General features: G+C 37.8%; 1 protein-coding gene and 1 long non-coding RNA gene across 3 annotated transcripts in view; one reads left to right on the top strand and one right to left on the bottom strand.

Annotated features, from left to right (window-relative positions):
* Positions 1 to 14,019: 14,019 nt before the first annotated feature.
* Positions 14,020 to 20,409, bottom strand: part of LOC147168568 (uncharacterized) — a 71,949-nt gene continuing 65,559 nt past the window's right edge. Inside the window, exon 3 of the long non-coding RNA XR_015096009.1 lies at positions 14,020 to 14,107. This is a non-coding gene — a long non-coding RNA (uncharacterized LOC147168568). The remainder of the gene's footprint in view (positions 14,108 to 20,409) is intronic.
* The window catches only part of tnmd (tenomodulin), a 61,554-nt gene continuing 60,423 nt past the window's right edge, over positions 19,279 to 20,409 (top strand). For both annotated transcript variants that reach the window (XM_086085454.1, XM_086085453.1), the window contains exon 1: positions 19,279 to 19,378. In XM_086085454.1, the coding sequence (XP_085941580.1) occupies positions 19,331 to 19,378 (48 nt within the window). In that variant the 5' untranslated portion in view covers positions 19,279 to 19,330. The remainder of the gene's footprint in view (positions 19,379 to 20,409) is intronic.

Genomic DNA, 20,409 nt, shown 5'->3' with positions numbered 1-20,409 from the left:
CAGCGCTAAAATTTATAATGACTATTTTGCCGGGCTTTGGAATGTAAAGGATGTATGCCGAGCTCGCCTCACGGGACGAAGTTACTGATTGGATCCCCTGTACAGAAATTGCCTCTTTAACCCAAAGCCACGTGAATGCACACCGCGCTGCCAGTTTTGCCATCATTCAGTTCATTCTCAATGACAGTTTTAATTAGGCCGACTTTCCCCTGGTGATCAGTGTACACTCCATCGCTAAACTTTCAGTTGTGAAACCATTTTGACTACATTAACTCCTGAATGGTGTGATAAAATTAACAAATTGCCAATCAATGAATTACTTTGAAATAAACGTAAATAAGATCAAGTGAAATTACCCAGCATTACAAGACTTATGAATGCGTTCCCATGAAGCGTTAGGTACAGACAAGATGGAGAATAAACAGGAAGCAGTGTTGCCAACTTAGTGGCTTCATCTTTGGAGTTCGCAACTTTTCAGACATCCAAACCCTGCATCTACTTTTCAAAACATAAAAAACAAACAAATCAAGTGACTCATGACACTCCGCTAGCCTTCTTCAAACAAGGTACTGTAAATCTCATCATATTTCTATCACTTTCCATCAGATGTGACAAAACTAATTCAAATTGCATGTAGGGTAGACAGCAAAATCTATCTTTGCTATGCTCCATATTGGATTTCACAGGATTGGTGAACAGAGTCACAGAAAACAATTCCCACTCTCAACCTGCTATCTGAATTCCACATGTTTTTATCTCCTCACACTGAGTGGACCACCAACCAGGCCCAGGAAAACCGTGAAAGAAGGAATCGACACAGTAGGTGTGTCAGAAAAGTTCTAGGACTGGTCTCACAAACTCTACACTCCAAATCCAAACTTTTTGGGAAGTTTTCAACTTCAAAGAATCCCCCAGGGGTCTGTTGCACTTCTGCAGCCTTCTCTGCCCCGCCTTCATTTAATAATCTTTTAAGCTCCCTCAGCACGGCCATCTTGATATCATTCACATCTTAAAAACAAGTATCATTGATGACTCTCAGGTGAGTAGGGATGTTACTCTAGAACGGCAATGGTCTTCTGTGCCAGGAACTGTCAGATGCTCAGGGCAACTCTCACCTCTTCTCACGCACTGAACAAAACAAATGCCGCAGGATCTTTTCGTTGACATTCCGACTGATCGTCTGGTTTGAAATAAATCTCACACCAGCACTGGAACTTTTTTCGACACACCTCCATACAGCAATCAATGCCATCAGCAATTAATAAATGATTTAAAAAATATATATATATTGTTGAATAGCTGCGACACTCTAAAAAGAGAATTGTTGATCCAATTTAAGATTACAAATTGAATTGTTGTTGAAAATCACTTCCATTGGTACCACACGAGTGAATTAAGTTCATCCAAAGTGAATATATTAAGTTAAATTAATTATGAGTTCATTAAACTTAATATATTCACTATGGAATAATTTTGGATTAATTTAATTCAATCGTGTTTTACCAATTGAAGAGATTTAAAAAAAAAAAAGGTCAACAATTCAATTTGTAATCTTAAATGAAATTAATCCAAAGTGAATATATTAAATTTAATTAATTATGAGTTCATCAAATTAATATATTCACTATGGAATAATTTTGGATTAATTTAATTCAATCGTATTTTACCTATTGAAGTGATTTTGAAAAGTTGGTAAACAATTCAATTTGTAATCTTAAATGAAAGTAATCCAAAGTGAATATATTAAGTTTAATTAATTATGAGTTCATTAAATTAATATATTCACTTTGGATTAATTCAATTCAATTGTGTGTTACCAATCTTAATCTTAAATTGGTTCAACAATTCTCTTTATCACTGTTTAGGATTTTGAGGCAATATTTGACTTTATTTAGATCGTGCCTGAATTGTTGATATCCTCATAAAGACAAACAGTGCACATGATTCTCAAAATAAAAGGCACATATCATTAAAAATCTCTCTCTTTTTCTTCCATTAAGGTTGAGCAAAAAGTAATGAGAAATAGTTTAAATCCCCCTCCGGGAATAATAAATAGCCAGCATAGATAAGTTTGACCTGCTACCTGGATATCTTTTTTAAGGAGACAGGGTCCATCTGCATGCGCAAGTGGACACTTATAACTGGCATATAATTACAGAGCAAGGATGTGGCAACCTTGCCTGGGAGTGCGTACGCTGCGATGATGGGAGACTTGTGAAAGTCAAACCGCTACTTAGAAGTTGAAGGTGCATGCCAACTGACGTGAAAAATCTGGTTTGTTGGCCTGAGGGCAGCGAAGGCACGCGATTACTCCCCCGAAGCGTGCGGTGCTCGGCATGATGACGGGTGTACCTCTGCATGACGGGTGACCTCCGCGATGACCTCCAGACAATGGTCATACGTCTGGAACGACTCGACGAAAGTGTGGGGTGCCAAGGGAGGAGGAAAGAATCGAGATCTGCGTACGATCTCGCTCGCGTGCATCCGATCAATTACTGTAATTGGTTCCAGCTGTATACAAAAGAGTAAGCATTAAGCAAGTAGTATAGCAGATAATGGCCACAACCTATTGGGGCTATGATGACCATATTATTATTGCTGCAGATCTCATTTTAGTTATAGATGAACATTAGGAACGAAGGAAAGGGAAAGTCAACCCCCAATTTTTTGGGGGACAATAATATGTTCTATGCAGCTTCAGTAGTCTAAATGTGGCTTTCTGTTGACATTTCTGCGGTTGATATTGTGTCAGTGAAATATGACTTAAGCAGCAAAATCCAGCTATTTTTATCCATCTCAGGGGGCGGCCATTTTGCCACTTGCTGTGGAGTGAAAATGACATCACAGTTGCTCAGGGCTCAGATAACAACCAATCAAAGCTCAGCTTCAGAAAACAGGTGAGCTGTGATTGGTCGTTGCCTGAGCCCTGAGCAACTGTGATGTCATCTTCAGTCGACAGCAAGTGGCAAAAGGCCGCCTGAGATGGATAAAATTGGATGGATTTTGCTTCATAACTCATATTCTACAGAGGGAATATTAATTAAAATGTCATGTTTAGACTAGTGATATATATACATATAACACATTTTGTCAAGAAATGTTTATGGTTGACTTCCACTTCAGTCCTGTCGTGGACAAAAATAATCTAAAAATTGGGGCAAACCATCGGGGGTATGACACCATTTTGCTGTTATTCCCAAATCACAAGAGATTCCTTTGTTGTAATTGAAAGCCGTAGTGTGCAACTGTATTTTTTCATACCATCCATAAACATGCAATATGCTCATAAATGGATGTCAGCGAGTAAAGCAGACAATTTGCATACAAGGTGTGGTTTAAGCGAGAGTTTTATTCATCTATTTTTGTTTGTTTTGAAAAACACACAAAAAACAGAAGAGCAGTCTTTTAAAAGTCTGTTAAATGTTTATTTTAGGAAATTCCCAGGATGCATACATGACAACTTCAATTAAGTCAGTCTGCAATTGCTATTACTCTTTCACCAATTAGCATCCCATGTGGCCTTGAATTTCTGAAAAGTTGTTTACATTTTTCCGGTTAAATGTGATGTTGACGACCAACAAATTCCACCAAATCAAACAAAGTCTACGAGAAAAACAACTGCAAGTCTCCTTGATTTGTGTCTGTGAGGCCGTTTAATCTTTCAGAGCATTCCTCTTCAGTATTTTCTTCCATAATGGCTTATTTGTGTTTACAGAAGAAAGAAGCCATACAGAAAAAAAATTGCATCGCAAGAGAATATTTTAGACGCATGAAAGAAGCTGGATACGTTTCTGATGTCATTGCCGGTTAGTAAGTCAACAAGTTGTTGGTCAAGAAAAAAGACAATGTTGCTCGCACGTTATCCTGTAAATGTAACTAACTTAACTCATTCACTGCCATTGAGGGCTATAAACGTCAAAAATGCATTTGAACTATTTCTGTTAGTTAAAAAAAAAAATCCACTTTTGTTAACAAGAGTATGAAAACCTAGGAGAAAAATCTTTATTGTACATTTAGAATGATTAATTGTGAGTTAACTCGTGAAGTCATGCGATTAATTGCAATTAAAAATTGTAATTGCCTGACGAGATGATTATTAAAAATTAGGGGCGTCAGGCGATTACATTTTTATATTGCATGACTTCAATAGTTAACTCACGATTAACCACAAATTTTATATCTGTTCTAAATGTGCAATTAAAAAAATCTAGTTTTTCATAATCTTGTTAACAAAAGTAGAAGAAAAATGTTAAACTAATAGAAAATTTTCAATGATTTTGGGACTTTAGGCAGTGAATGAGTTAAAGGTAGCACAAGCTCTGTTTGAGCATTAAACATAACTACATGCTTTAAAGTAAAGCATTTAATAAATGTTTGTGTATGACATTCAGAATATCTGTTCATGTCAAACTGCTGGGGTACCCCCCCCCCCTCCCCAATTTAAATTATGCAAGTAATTAGAATAAAAGGATGAGTGTGTGTAGTGGATCAGAAAATGCTGAAGACACATAACAGGTGCTCTTTAAATTTGGGAGGCAACATTTTTTGATAAAAAGCTTCTTTAATTAAGCGATTAATTGTGATTAATCAAAATTCTAAGATGTGATTAAAAAAATGTAATCATTTGACAGCTCTATAAGGAACTGAAGCAGACCCCAATGGGGTGGATGATGTAAAATTGGCCAGGAGGGTCACAAATCACCGTTGTGAAGTGGGCACTTCCTCCTCGTTTATACCACAACTTAGACCTGCTTCCAGCTGGTCTAAAATTTCATCTACTTACAGCCATCAAACTGTCAGGTGTGTCGGGGGCATGTACAAGTAAATTCCCTCGATTTCCTGAAACGCCCACCATGGTGAGGTGTTGTCTGCAAAATTCCCAAACATGCTGAGTCCTTAGAGTCAAATTCGTTTATAGTGCCAATTCACAATAAAAACTTTATCAGCTGTAGTAACCAGTACATATTCAGTACAAAACCAATTTGGTGAAAATAAGAGCATGGTAATAGCAGCGGTAAAAGTGAAACCAAAGTTGGTCTAATCAGGATATAATTACATCCCAAATTAGACCGCAATTATATCTCCTATTATAGCCGTTTTTCCATCCGAATATAATAGGAGATATAATTTAATACTCAAAAAAGTATTTCGTCACCCTCTTCAAATAATTGCCTAAATCATTGTTTTGCAAAAAGTTTTTTTTTTTTTGTTGCCTAAATCAAGATGCAAATTTTTGGGTGTTTCCTGAAAAAACTGGTGGGGGGGGGGGGGACGGCTTAGGCGATTATTCTAAAAATAATTCTAAAATTTCTTAAAAATACTTGATTGAGCAAAATTATATATTAGGCGACTCAGTGAGGAAATTAAGTCATAAAGTGCATGGCTTCATTCCATCGAATGAAAGTAGCTGGATCAGTTTAGTTTCGCTTGATTAAATTCACTAATTAATTAGCAGTACTTTAACTTTGTACAACATGCAACATAATTATTACCGGCTCCTGCTTTTCCATTATCATCCAGCGCCTGCAAGAAAAAGCATATGTGCCTAAAATTGTTGCTTTTTCGTTAAAACCCGCAATGTTCATGTGTCTCAGCGGCCAGCTGCAGGCGGCTATCAGGGGGCGGAGTCTCCCATTGATGGAGAATGCCGAGAAACAATTTAACACCGGAGCACCGAAGGTAACAAACATTAGCAATACTGTTTCGTTGTCACCCTCATCACTGTGACGAGTGTCCAGAAACTAACATTGAACTTCCTGGCTCAAGGTAAATAAGGATGCTTTTTTTAATATTCAACCTTTTTTGCCTGTTGTCGTTAAAGTCTTATCACTTCTTAATTCAACTTTAACGATCTCTTTAATTGTAAATCCACGCTTTATGGTGGTATAAAACCATGAATGAAATCGGCAGGTTGTAAATGTTATTATTGTCATTAACTTGCATACCAATATGTCCTTGATTGGCATTACTAATAGAATGCAAAGCGGCTCATCGCCATTCCAAACTGCAATATCAACATATTGTTAAATGACTACCTCTCAGCAGTTTCAATGTAAAGAGAGCATTAGTAATCAAAGGTTGAATTTGTCTCAAGTATTGCGTCACCAAGGTCCACTATTGCTACACTGTTGCATTTGTACTGCACTGTCTCTCTTTCTTAACAATGGTAGCACTATATGATCAAATATTCATGAGGTAACGCTGAATAAAGGTAACACTTAAATTGGTGCGAGAATATCATTTAAAGCCAGGCTATAAAAATCACTTTTGTGCCACTCTGCGAAAGACTTAAGTCGCTAATGATTATGGCTTTTGTTGGATATTAAAGCTGACACTTTGGCTGGCTTTGCAGTGAGCAATCTGTTGCTGAAAGAGAACCTGTATAAAAATAATAATAATAATAGTGCTATTTGTAATTCAAACTACGTTTTTGTGGCAAATAGGTCTTTAAAATCATTGAAATTGAGTTTCAATTGTTATGCACTCACAAGCACGATTTATGTGTGGCTTTTTTGCTGCATTCAAATGTAAATTGGTAAAGGTTTATATTGTAATGTTATGCAAGTCATAAACGAATAAAGAAAAGTTAAGGTGCCAATTTTGCAAGCATACATCATTATTAGGCCTACACTGCAGTCGAGAAAGGTCGGAAGTCAGATTTATCCCAGTTCTGACCTGAAAGCATTTGAGGCGAAAATAAACAACTAAAATGGAGGATAGTGAACTGTAATTTTGACCTCCAGAAAACTTGCCTTCACACAATTTTACTTCATTTACGTATGTATCTTATTTCATAAGCATTCTATACAGTTCAGTAGTTCACCATATAATTTCATGCAGCAAGGTAGCGGCATACTGTCACGTTTGTTGTGTTATGTGAAGTTATGTCAAATATTTACGAATGAAAGCTATCTTAGTTGTATACTGGAGTAAATTGTGTTTTACCATTCACGGTATGTTTCCATAGGGGTCGCCATTGTAGAGTGACATCACATTGAAGTCGGTTGGTGAAGTTGGGGTCCTTTTTTTCCTCGACTTCGCAAGTGGGATTTCCAAGTTCAACGTTCCCGTACACGCTTACTGGTTTGAAGTCGGAAAAGTCCGAGTTCCCACTTTCCTCCAATGCAGCATTAGACTAGATCTAACCCTGACTATCTCTCTATTTATCTTTTACACATGTTGCTAGATCGAATGTCAATTTTGAGTAGCAATATTTGGTGATATACGCTGCGGAAAAAAAATAGAAATAAAAGGAACAAAGTGTTCCCTTAATTGTTTTGATTTTGTTTAGCAGTACATATATACATAACATAGCTCAAAACAATTAAGGGAATACTTTGTTCCTTTCATTTTTTGAGCAATATATTTGTATAACACACTTTGTGTAACCCACTCCACAACAAGTAAGGAAAGTCACTTCCGAGCCATTTTCTGAATCACCAAAAGAGCTCCTCAAAAGACCAGGTTAAAAGTCCACTAAAGTATGGTTCTTAGCATATAGTTGTTTGTTCCTGCGCCAGATTTAACCTTCAGCCCTGCGCAGTTTCATCAACAGAGCCAACATTCTTAATCCATCTCTGTGACTTTTTGTTTACCGCTCTGCTTTGCCTCCATTACATCATATTGCCTGATTCAATACTCCAGCACCAGCATTACCCGTTCAAGGCAAAACCACCTGTCACATTTGAAAAGAAAATGCTACCATCCTGTTCTATTGCAGTCAATTCTACAGTCTGCTTTAAAAAAATAATAATAATCTAACATATAACGGCCTTGAGTCGCCAAGCCTGCTTAATTTGAAAACTCAACAACTTCAATGAAATGTTGGTTTCTGCATTATGACTGTCCATAAAGGCAAGCATGTTTGGCGATGGGGCCCCTTCATTTGTGCCTGCAGTGAGTTCACAAATCCTAGTTGCTTAGAAACCGCTTCCCAAAGAGCCTCATTTTTTATTCACCTATGTATTCCACCTTCCCAAATCCCGGAGGTATTTATGCAATATATACTTTGCCCTGTGGAAATGTTTAAACTTGTGCATCGGGGAGATTATCAGCACCGTTTATCCGACAATTGTTCACCTTCACCATCACTGGAGAACCGCCCTCTGCGAGGGATTAAGGTAAACGACACGTCCTAATCCAATTAAAGCATGTTGGAATCCACGCTCTCACGGTGTGTTTTGTTTAAACTGAATGATAACAGACTGGCAGTAGTTAGCGGCTCCATTGTCTGTGTAATCAGCTTGATATTCTGGATAAAAATGTCATCATCCAGTTATTCGTGCGCTGCCTGCAATGGCTGGTGACAGTTTGCTGCCTGTTGTTCCAAGCCAACAGGTGTACGGGTGACGGTTCAGCATGGGATGATTTCACAGATCACTTCATCATTCATTCCAGGGTTCGACACAGTCAGTTTCCCACGTGCTGCCATCTGCGCCTCAGTGGTTAAAGCTTCTAATGGATCAATTTGTCCAAATATTGCTCACCACAAATTTGATAATTACATGTTCTTGAAGACAGCAGTAGAATGAGGAAATCACAGTAACATCACAAAACACACTACATTAAATGTGTCTATATATGGCCACTAATGATGGGCATAATCATGGGCATTTCTAAACCCACATTTGAGGGTCAAGCCCACCTAAATTGAATCCCAGCACCCCTAAAATGTAGTGATGGACAAATGAAGCTTCATGAAGCACTTATGATTTTTTTATCTTTTTTTTTTTTTTACTCCTCTAAATGGCACTATGGTTTTAAGATGCAGTGGGAAATTAATCAATTTTCATTGCACTAGCCTTTATATTTAAACCAAGAGCACCATCGAGATGAGTTAAAATACAAAATCACAAGTGCTTCATGAAGCTTCATTTTCCCATCACTGCTAAAATGTAGGAAATATTTATTTATTTAGACTATTTAAAACAAGATAGAAAAGTATATAACCATACAGTATTTGTCTGTATTGTAATAATTTAGCAAGAAAAATACAGCCATTGCCTGTTTGTTTTATTTAAGTTTAGTGATCATTTGTTCATGTCAAACCAATTTTGTAATGTGTTTCATTCATACTCCACAGTAGTCAGAAGCTGCTTCAGGTTCTCTCCTGAACAGTAGAGTTGAATCAGCATAATCTATAATTATTGATCCTTGCAATGGATGAATAATTGCATCCATCCTCAGCCTTTAATTTATTAATGTCAAATGACAGATAAATAAAATTGTTTTGCTATGCAATAAGGAGGGAAAACACAAGCCACAATTTAGATCGATTGCACTTTTATTTCCAGTACTACCTGTAGGTCATATTTAATTACTCATATGAAGAACCCGAACTAGGTCACTCACCAGTATAAGACCTACTGATTTGTTACGGCCCATTATTTCTTAAGATAGATTTACTTATTGAAGGAGTAAGCAGTACTTTAAAAAATGATTATTTGTATGGATGCATGTTAGTGTTGGTAGAAACAGAATACAAAGTCATTAAATAAACGTACTTTTAACAAGAAGATGAGGTAATAAACACTCATTTGAAGCGAGTCATGATGCAACAACCGTTCACACCGCAGACACGTTGATGCACTCGACTGTTGGTGAGACAGTTCTTTCATGCCCAGCGAGGTGTCAAGTTGCGAGTGTCTATAATCATCCCAAAGAAAAAGAAATGTTGCGAGTGAGTCATGAGTTCAGCCCGAAATGAAATACACTGTATTCTTCCTCCCTCTGCACACGCAAAGCCTGTGGCTAATGACTGGCCTTTACCTGTCGTCGTTCATCTTGAGGAGTCAATTGGTCTGCTTCTGCAGGGTGCAGAGGTAATTACAATCTGGCTATGACTAACGTTTGGCTCGATTGTATGATTCCGTTGCACTCGGTGAGGGGATGTCGGAGGCTTGAAACTCGGTGCTCATTCACCAGAGCTCCGATTTGACTAAACGACCCCAAAGTGGAGCTAGCGGAACAGAGAAAATATCACAGAGGAAAACTTTCATCTCCTACCTGGAGAAACATATTTGTGGAAATACGATGAGAATATACTAAAGATGGAGAATGCGTTCTCTTTCATTGCTTCTGTTCCAGTTGTGTGTGATTAAAAATGCTTCAAAGCAGGAAGAACAATTTTCTGCTATTCCAGCCGAGATCATTTTCACAGGAATGCCCCTCTTCAAATCCCAAATTGTATTAATTTTTAATCGCATTATAAATTGGATGGGGAATACAATTATATAAGTAAATACATCTGTCTCGCCAAGCACGAAATTGAGAAAACTCCACGGCAAGTGGCAAGGTGAGATGTGAGGAAATGGCTGTTTAAGCATGGGGGTGGTGGGGGGGTGGGGGGGGGCGCAGTGGCATAATTCACATTTCTATTCATCGACTTCCTCGATGTGTCAAAGACAAACTCCTCTGAGATTGGCCTTTGTGATTCTTCTCCATCACATGTTTGGTCTTCGCCTTGAACATCAGGGATGAAAGGTCGGAATCGATGTTGGAGTATATTAAAAATGGATAAGCAATCTTTCAATCAACGCTTGCTTCTTGCATTCTGTCACCACCATTATCAGTTAATTTGTCTTGGAGAGCTACAAACTGTTATAGGCATTTTATTTAATATCTATACACTTAAACAATATCAGTCACACACAGTGTTGTCATGGCTACCCAAGATGATTTCCAGGTTTTATTTTTCTTCGTCAGAAGTTCATATTGAAAGCCTGTTTTCTTTGAAAGTGGAAGTCGACTGAAGATGATATCAATGCTACTCAGAGCTCAGGCAACGACCAATCACAGCTCACCTGTTTTCTAAAGCTGAGCTGTGATTGGTTATTAACTGAGACCTGAGCAACTGTGATGTCATCTTCAGTCGACAGCAAGTGGCAAAATGGCCGCCCCATGAGATGGATAGAAACTGCTGGATTCATATTACACAAATGTAATATTAAATATTCAATATTTAGACTAGTGAGGTCACACATTACATATTATTGTCATAAAATTTTCAAGGTTGACTTCCACTTTAAACAATATCAGCAAAGTCACACACGGTGTTGTCATGGCTACCCAAGATGATTTCCAGGTTTTGTTTCTCTTCATCAGACGTTCATACTGAAAGCCTGTTTTCTTTTAAGACTTGGCTTCAAACATCATCCATTTGATAGCGAATTGCTAACCAGGTGCACGTCAGCCTACTACTCGACCGACTGCAACACAGTCTGGTGGTCCTTAACTTAAAACTCGCTCTCCGGATTGAGCCCAATATGTTATTTTTCTCGTTAACAGAAACAGTTTTAAAAGTTAAATTTTAGATAGCAGAAATATGGACTACTGCTAAAATACAAAAATATGAGTCTGTTCAATTTTAGTGACAATTCTATGTGGTCTGCAATTGAGCTTAACATGTATTCTAGTTGAGTGGTTGCTTTTATTTAATGAATGTGGTCTTCAAAGAAAGTATCTGATACATAAACGTGACCAACAACGATTTATAATCTCTTTCATGGAGTTTACATTTCTGGGATCAAAATCAGCCCAATGTTTGAAAGATGTTTGTAAATGATATATTAAAAAAAAATAAAAAATCTTAAGGTAACAGGGAGGGTTAAAACCATATTTTTCTTTAAACAGTTTATTATTATTATTATTAACATTATGTTAGAGTAGCTCTTCCAAAAGAAAGAACAGGCTTAAATGGGGTGTTAAAAAACTAAGAATGTGAAAAGAAGAATATTTGCTGGAAAAGTGGAGTGTTTTACTATTAATAAGTTGTTATTCCCTTGATTATTACACCTGCATGAGAACTAATGGTGTGAGATGCATGCAATTATACAGTATCTCACAAAGTGAGTATACCCGTCAACCTTCTGCAGATATTTAATTACATCTTTTCACGGGACGACACTAAAGAAATGAAGCTTTGACACAATGAAATGTCAGTATGAAGCTGATATAACAGTGTACATTTATTGATCCCTCAAAATAATTCAAAACCCCTGAGTGTGAGTACACCCAAGCGTGAAAAAAATTTTTTGGGGGGGGGGGTGTAAAATGAAGAGAATTTCAGCAACAAATTTAAGTGGTGAACTCTATGTCCAAGAGAGTTAAGGCAGTGCTGGAAAATATTAGACACATTGTTGCATTTTCACTTAGGGGTATACTCACTTTTGTTGCCAGGCTAGCTTTTCTTAACCCATTAATGCCAAATGTATCATATTAAATACAAGACATTTTAAGCCCTCTATTTCGTGAGTATATTTCCCCCCCAGCCGATATGATATGATCTGACACATGCATTGCACGGATAATCCATTAGAGGGCAGTATCACCCAGCTGATGGCTTTTCCAGCGACCTTGCAAGATCGCCCCAATTGAGAAAGGAGAGACACCTTTACCTTATAATTGTTGGAGAGGCTAGGTTTGGACTGTATAGGTGCGATTCAAATAGAGTATCTCTTTTCGCCCTCGGGTGTCGGTCAGAACACAAAGGAACAGCGGAGCGAAGATGTGGATTGGCAGCTTTAATCCAGGAACATCAGCAAGAGGCGGTTACAGTAGTTGCACTTTATTGTACAGGCATACAGGCAAGGGCAGCTATGATGCAGGCACTGTGGCTAACTATGGATGCTGGTAATCCTGAAGTCCAGTGGATGCATGGTCTGATCATCTAATGTTTGTGTGAATGTATGTATGGTTCAATGTGTGTATGGTTCAATGTGTGGTTCTGCAATAAACAGAAAAAACAACAGCGTATGAGTGTAAATACTTGACTCCTAATAAACACAAATACAGTATTGCATTACTTAACAGCACACATTGATTGGCTAAATAACTGGGCTGCAACATTACTAATTTTACATGAACAAGCACTATGTTAGCTGTGCACATAAATGGCTATAAACACACACAAAGTTGTACAACATACAAAACATGAGCTAATTACTCAAAAGTATGACGCACGTAACGAAATTACATCACTAAACTACGGCCGTGGACGTTGCGTAATGGCGCCGAGCATTATGTCCTAAATTGACGGCAGACATTACGTGCAAAGTGGGACAAAACATGCAAATAAACACACAAAACTTTAGTGAACTTCTCTACGAATGTCTAACACACAAAGAAGAACACATTTATGTAGTTAAATGGTGTTTAAGACACTTAATTAGTTACATAGCGAACTTCAAAGAGGTACTCAACGAGCTGTCAATCAAATCGGCTCGGAGCTTAATAAGGCACACAAGACACACGGTAGTGCGACAAATAAACACGGTACACATAAACTAAAACACTACTTAGTGTACTCACTTTTGGTCAAAGACGCACACGATCACCACAGCTTGCAACACATTCTGTCATGGCGGCGTCCAACTGCACAATAACCGCTGCGCAACAAGTTATGGAGCCAGAATGCAATGCACGAATCACAGAAGTAAATATAATGTCGTCACTCTATTCTTAACGTGGAATATGGAAACTATACAAATATAATAATGATGACTATTAATATTTGGAACCTTTTTAACAATAATAGTGGGAAATGTTCTTTCTGATTTTTAGAAATATTAATAATTTAAAGCATTTTGACCGGATGTATCAAATATGACACAAATCAAAAGTCATAGGTGAAAGTAGATTTTTTTTTTATGTTGTTTGTTTGTTCAAAAGGACCAATAAATACTTTATTTAGAAATAATCAGAATTTTCTCTCATATATCTCATGGGTCATGTTCAGTTTTGAGGAGAAATAAATGTACACTGTTATATAAGCTGCACATTGACTACTTTTCATTGTGTCAAATTTTTAGTGTTATCCCATGAAAATATATAATTAAAAGACCCTGCAACTGATTATTTAACAAATCGAGGTCAAAAAGCATCCACAATCTGTATCAATTCCATTGTATCACAACATAGTGAAGGCAAAAAAGATGTGGCAAGTGTTCTATTTGTACACTGAAATTATCTTATCACCCGTAACAACCATTATGAGGTATGTTATGACAAGTTGGAGTATTACCTGTGGAAGCTTGGTGAGTGTTTTACACTTTTGAAGTGGTATTTCATCACGAGGTGTCAGAACTTCACTTGAAGAGCCAAACGTCATCTGGGAAAAAGAGCAGAGTGTAAACTTCCTGCGCTTCCTTCCCAACCTTCAACGGAAAATCAGTTGACAGTTGGAGAGTCTCAAATCTTCTTTGTCTAGACCGAGATGGTAAAGGTGACTGGCTTTTCGGGTCGAGCCCATTCCACTCCACCTCTGCTTCCTCTTTAAATTAAAGCCTGAGGAGGAGGAGCTGCGTGGAGGCAGGAAGCGGATGATTAAATCACACAAGATTACTTGTCATATTTGACCTGAACGGACCCAGAGGAGATAGGGCGCAGGTGGGAAATGCATAAAACATTCTCAGCCATGCTCAGGTTGTGTCTGTTTTCTAAATTTGTACGTAACTTTTGTTCATGCAAATCATCTTGTCATTTTTTTCCCCCTGAATCGCATCAGTTCCCCTTCTTGCTGTAAAGGACCCTTAATGAATGTGAATACGTGGGCCTCTTTCTTTGTGAGTGACAGACAGGGAAGCTGGAACTTTTTTCCCAGATGGTGACAAGACAGAAAAATAGCTTTGTTTGAGAAAGCAGCATCTGCTTGAAGAAATACAATTACTACTTTGAGGAGAACTTCTGTGGTCTGTTTGTTAAAAAAAAACACAAAAACCTCAATGAGTTCCACTACCGGTGACGCAATCAGTTTTTAGCAAATGTTGCAGGTAAAAATTCCAATCAAGGCTATCATGAGGCATGCAGAGCAAATACAGTGTTACCTTAAGTTGGAACATTTTATTTGTGTATCTTTCTACTTCCCGTTTGTGTTTAAATTCTGTTCAGCTGAATCAGTGTATTATTCGGTATTATTTCCATTCTCAATTAGCAATCAAAATTCAAAAACAGTGACTGATTATTTTGATATTTGTTTTTGCTTTTTAATCTAACCACACATTTTAATTTTAGGCCCATATAAACCATTCATGCATGACTTGGTGCAGTCCGACTCCCAAAAAGTTTGTAAAGATTTTAGCTTCTTTTAATTTTGATTTTTTTTTTAATTATTATTATTATTATTATTATTATTTGTATTTTATTTTTTGCCCTGCTGCACAGTAAATTTCATAGAGTAAATTTTATTCTGAAAAAGAGTATATTCAGTCCCAATCTAAACAGAGTAAACTTTACACTTGGAAAAGAGTAAAATATTATATTTAGTTGTTTTTTTTCTTCTTTTTTTTTTAATCACTCAAGGGTTCACTAACAATCCCACAACCTTCAGCATGGGAGACGGGCCATTCTATCACTTGAGCTATACCGCGCCTACTTTTGAATAGCATTGCTGGTGTGTCCAAAAGAAGACCAAAAATTGTCGGAGGTAGGATTCCACCCAAAAGACAGATATACTGATACACAATAGGACTGGCATAGCTCAGGAGGTTAATTGGCCATCTCCCAAACTGAAGGTTCTTCGACCATTCCTTAATCCTTGAGTGATTTTTTAAAATTAATATTTTACTCTTTTCCAAGTGTAAAGTTGACTCTAATTTAGACGGGGACCAAATACAGTCTTTTTAGTGTAAAATTGACTCTACAAAATTCACTGTTGTATTTGTATGAGAATTCTTTAAAATATTACTTAAAATGTGTAAATAATAAAGGTTTTATGATGGCACCAGTTAAGTCTTCCAAAGGGAAAAGAAGGTCCGAGCATACTGGTCAACAACTGCTGCTGACAACACAAATCCTGAAAGAGAAGCGACTTGATCTACCAAAGCAAAATGTCACAGTAATTGGGAAGATTTATATCAATGGGAAAGAGCTGACGAGGTCCCGCCACTATCAGATCTTGACAACTACGATATGGGCTCAAATAAGGCCTGCTAAACGAGTTTCAGCTTGACCACTTCTCCTAAAGATGGTCATCCTCAGGCAGAATTGACCGAGCATTACTTCAACACTTTCACAATAGAATGCAAAGCACAACTAATGTAAAAGACTACTTTTAGTTAACAGGAATCACCTTGAAAAGTGGACGTTTGTATTTAAGTGGGGTTTTCTTACCTAGAGTATGTCAACCACCAGTCTCCGTTACAAGTTATGTTAGTAACTTAAATTCCTCTCAAATATGTAAATAATAGAGTAAAATGTCATTAAATGAGGTCCATTGCACCCCGAGCAACATTGTAGATTGTGACTGAAGTGAACCAATTGCAAAAAAAAAACTAAATAAAGTTGGCAACTCTTTACTAAAAACAAGCATTTGAGCACCACACGCCTGCTGACATGCTACAACAGAAAAACTGCGACCCTGTATCAGATTTGGAGATTTAACATACAAAACACGATACTTTGTTTTGTATTGCTTTTTGAACCGCAAAAACATGGTGTGACTGTCAACGAAAAAGCCAATTTGAGTGAAGAGGGGAAATGGGTGAGAAATAAAGGACAGAATGTGGATTTTTTTTTTTGCACACTTCGCTTTCTAATTACACATATACACGCACAAACCCGTATATACTGTAATATTACAATATTTAATAGCGAAACCTTAAAATGATTTTATTGTTCTAAGCAACATATCCACATTAGCAAACGATAAATGATGCTTATGTGGTATTTATTTTATTTAGATGTGAATAATTAATATAATTCCACAACAGATATTGTTTCATAATAATAATTGTTATTATTATCATTACTATTATTTTATTTTTTATTTTTTATTATTGCTAAATCTGATTGCTGGCTGCTACTATAGTGTAATTGTTACAGTAAATAAAGACGTGCCACCAATTGGGGATTGTCACCAAGAGATCTTCCACATTGTAGCAAAATAAAAATAAAAGTAAATGCAGGTGTTGTCAGATGTGATTAATTATAAAGAGGGATTATGTTCTTTTTCGCGCACGATCAATGCTGTCTTTTCCCAGTGTTATTACCCCAGAAGAATATTTATAGGAAGCAGCAGGTGCCAAGACCGTCTATCATGTCAGCAAACCAAGTCATGTCTATGACCTTCATCATTATATATCACAAGGCCTCTTCTGTTCGGATGAAGTAATCATACAAAACACTTTTTTTTTTACACCTCTTTTCTGGCCAAAAGAAGGAATAACGCTGCGATCACACCTTTTGTTGAGTCTCGCTGGCATTTTCAACAGCGCGTCGTACAGATGAGACAAATAATGTCAGCAGCTGACATTATAAAGCTCGCCAAGAGCTGAATAAAGTTTTAGGGTGGCATTATTTGAAGAGTTTGAATCGCTTATTCAGGCATCCCCTGTAGGCCTTTAAAAAACGGTTCAATACTTATTGCATTTAGTGGGAAAAAAATCATTACTGCACCGAACTTTGTTTAAAAAAATAAATAAATAAAAGATATCTACACGATGGTGGTTGTGCTTTTTGTGGTAGCATTATAAAAAAAGAAAAAAAAGACCAAAGAAACAAAACACTGGAGTCTGCTTTAGAATCCTAATGACTGTCAGTAAACGTCACCGGCATAGATAGATGGACAAAGATAAATTATTTGCAGTCAATAAATATTTTCACCTACGTTTAGTGATTTTGAATAGTTTAATGTGCGATGGGACACTGGTTGCTCATCACTGTGCTCGTGAATCAACAGTCACACCAGCACGTTATGTAAAAAGACTCGTGTGGCTTTCTTATTAAAATACGGCATACGGACAAATCCAGGAAATGTTGCACGCACACAAAAAAATAATCCAGATGCATGAATCGTTACGTACACACAAATCCAAGCGCATTTCTTATGTGCATTTCAACCAATGCGGAAATCAATCAATCAAACTTTATTTATATAGCACTATTATTTATACAAAACGCAACTCAAGGCGCCGAACAATTAAAACATCCACAGTACAATAAAAAGATAACCCACCCCTTCCCCCATGCTCAAACCCACAAACACACACACACACACACACACAAACCACAACATGGCGGGGCACAGAAAAACCCTGTGAGGAAAGGTCATCCACACTGAGAGGGATGACTGCCAACCACCACAAGGAGCCAAGGGGCCCCGAGGACGCCCGCCCGCAGGAGAAGACAGCCATCCTGGACTACCACTCTCCTCTCTCTCCACGCACACGGAGACTGGATTACACACAGGTGGACTTTATTTATCATCACCACTGATTTAGGTCAACACTGTTCCATTCAAAAATGATCAGGGTGCTTCTGGAATCAGTTGGCTGCACTGAGAATAAAGGGGGTGAATAATTTCACATGCCCTACTTTCAGTTATTTGTTATAAAAAAAAATAAGTTAAAAATATCGTAAAAATCTCATTCCACTTCCCGATTGTGTCCCACTTGGTATTAATTCTTGACAACAACAAAATCACATTTTCTAACTTTAGGTTTGAAGCCTGAAATGTTGCAGAAGGTCACAAAGTTCAAGGGGGGCTAATACTTTTGCAAGGTGTTATAAATATGCAAATTAGTATAAACAGGGCCTGCCGGTGAAAATGATCACTTTACAGTATTTATAGTATTCGATATCCTTGATATCCACCTTGTCCCAAAAGAATCGCTTCAGTAGCCTTGTTAAAACTGCTGGATAAATATCAAGATGTCAGCAGGCCGGGCTTATGTCTACCTACGTATAATAAAAAGGCAAATGCTATTTTGTACAGTCCTAATCATTGACTCCAAAATTAGTTTGAGCTTTTGCCCTCAGGCTGTCGGTTTAGGGCTCCTAAGAGGAGCACAAAAAGGATTCAGGTTTCATTTATTCCAAATGCAATTTATTTACTTAACGGCAACGAGCTCTTAGGTTGCTCATGTGCTTAATTACTATTGCTTATTTGCACATCTGCATGTTGCACTTTTTTTTGGGCAATATATCGGATCGGTCTAAAAGTCTGCTTACTAGTAGGCCAAGAGTGACACTAGCAGTGGAAAAAACAGACATGCTACTAGTATCATAGGAGCGTACTAGTGCATGGATGGCTGCATATCAAAGATATTAAATAAATGTTTAAAGGGATTGCCAAAAGGTGCTTTTCTTTCATCCATGTTGTGTGTGATTTCTTCACCAGAGGTTCCACCTTTGAAAGGAGTGCAGGCATGCCTTGGCTTTTAATGGCTATCACAAATGTTGCAGTAATTCCACTCCGTTGAAGAAACTTCCCTCCCCTCCCAAATTGCAGCGATGGAATGAGGCTGGGACTATTTTGCTTTGCAGAAAAGAAGGTCGTTTTTTTTCCTCCAGCCAAGAGGATCGGAACACATTCCTTCTTCTGTGGAGTTGCATCATGGAGGCTAGGAAGCAGTCCAGCAGCCAACAGGTTCTCTATAATGATGTGAGTATTTTAAAAACATTTTGTCATTTATTTTTGGATAGTGTAAGAGGAATTTTATTGCACTGGGTTAACCGTTATCTTTGTGGTATTTTTAAGAAAATATTGCGTTATATTCAAATGGAAGAAAAGGTGAGCACCTGTGAAATATTCCAGCAAAACAAACTAAAAATGTTGGTGGCAGTAGAAATTAATTTAAAAAAAGAGAGAGAGAGCAGGAGAGAGAATGTGTGCTCTTTGAATTAAGTGTAGGTTGCTCGTCTGAAAAAGAAAAAAAGTGTGCCTCGGTCTCTTGCTGAGTTTTGTCAGAATTGAAATGTGTCCATCTTATTTCACTTCTTTTTTTTTATGGCTCGCTTTCACTTGAAACTCTTCCATTTGCTTTATATCTTGGATAGCCTTGTGCCTTTCACTTTATTATTGAGCAGGAGGCGTGATGGGATTTTTGGCTGTGAAAATACCTGCTCTTTTCACCTGTTGCAGACTTTCCGCACAATAGAGTAACCTTGAAGTCGTATTAATATTTATGCACATAACAAAGACGTGGTTCACATGAGATTCACGCTATAAATATGATGAATAAGAGATGGTGGCTGGCTGATTATCATCCCAAATGTATACATAAGGGTTCGAGTGTGTCTTGGTGTGATAAACTGCCATCTCTGCTTGCTGCTTCTGCTGTTTCCCCGAGCAAGCGCTTGCTCTTTGCACAGCAACAGCGGGGGGGCCGCAGGCGCTATTCTCCTCAAAGCTGCTAGCTCATTCTGAACTCCAAAACCTTGAAAAAAGTAGCTGGCGGGGGGGCCGCGCACTCTCACTCCGCTCAGTCGGTCGCCATCGCTGCCTTTTCTGCATCCCTGCTCTCGAGCCCCGCCTCCCCTCTTGATTTCCGAAATGGCAAACGGTTAAGTTTCCACTGGGCTCGAGTTGCCAGAGCTTATGCAAGGTGCCCCGGGAGAGTCGTGCGCTCCCCAAGCAGGCCCGGAGGACACTTTGAAGTGCTTCACGTTTTATGGTCACTGACACCGACGTGT

This window comes from Leptonotus elevatus, chromosome 9, assembly GCF_054856555.1.
Source record: "Leptonotus elevatus isolate MCC_2025b chromosome 9, RoL_Lele_1.0, whole genome shotgun sequence".
Classification (NCBI taxonomy): Eukaryota; Metazoa; Chordata; class Actinopteri; order Syngnathiformes; family Syngnathidae; genus Leptonotus; species Leptonotus elevatus.
This window is presented reverse-complemented; position numbering and strand designations above follow the sequence as displayed.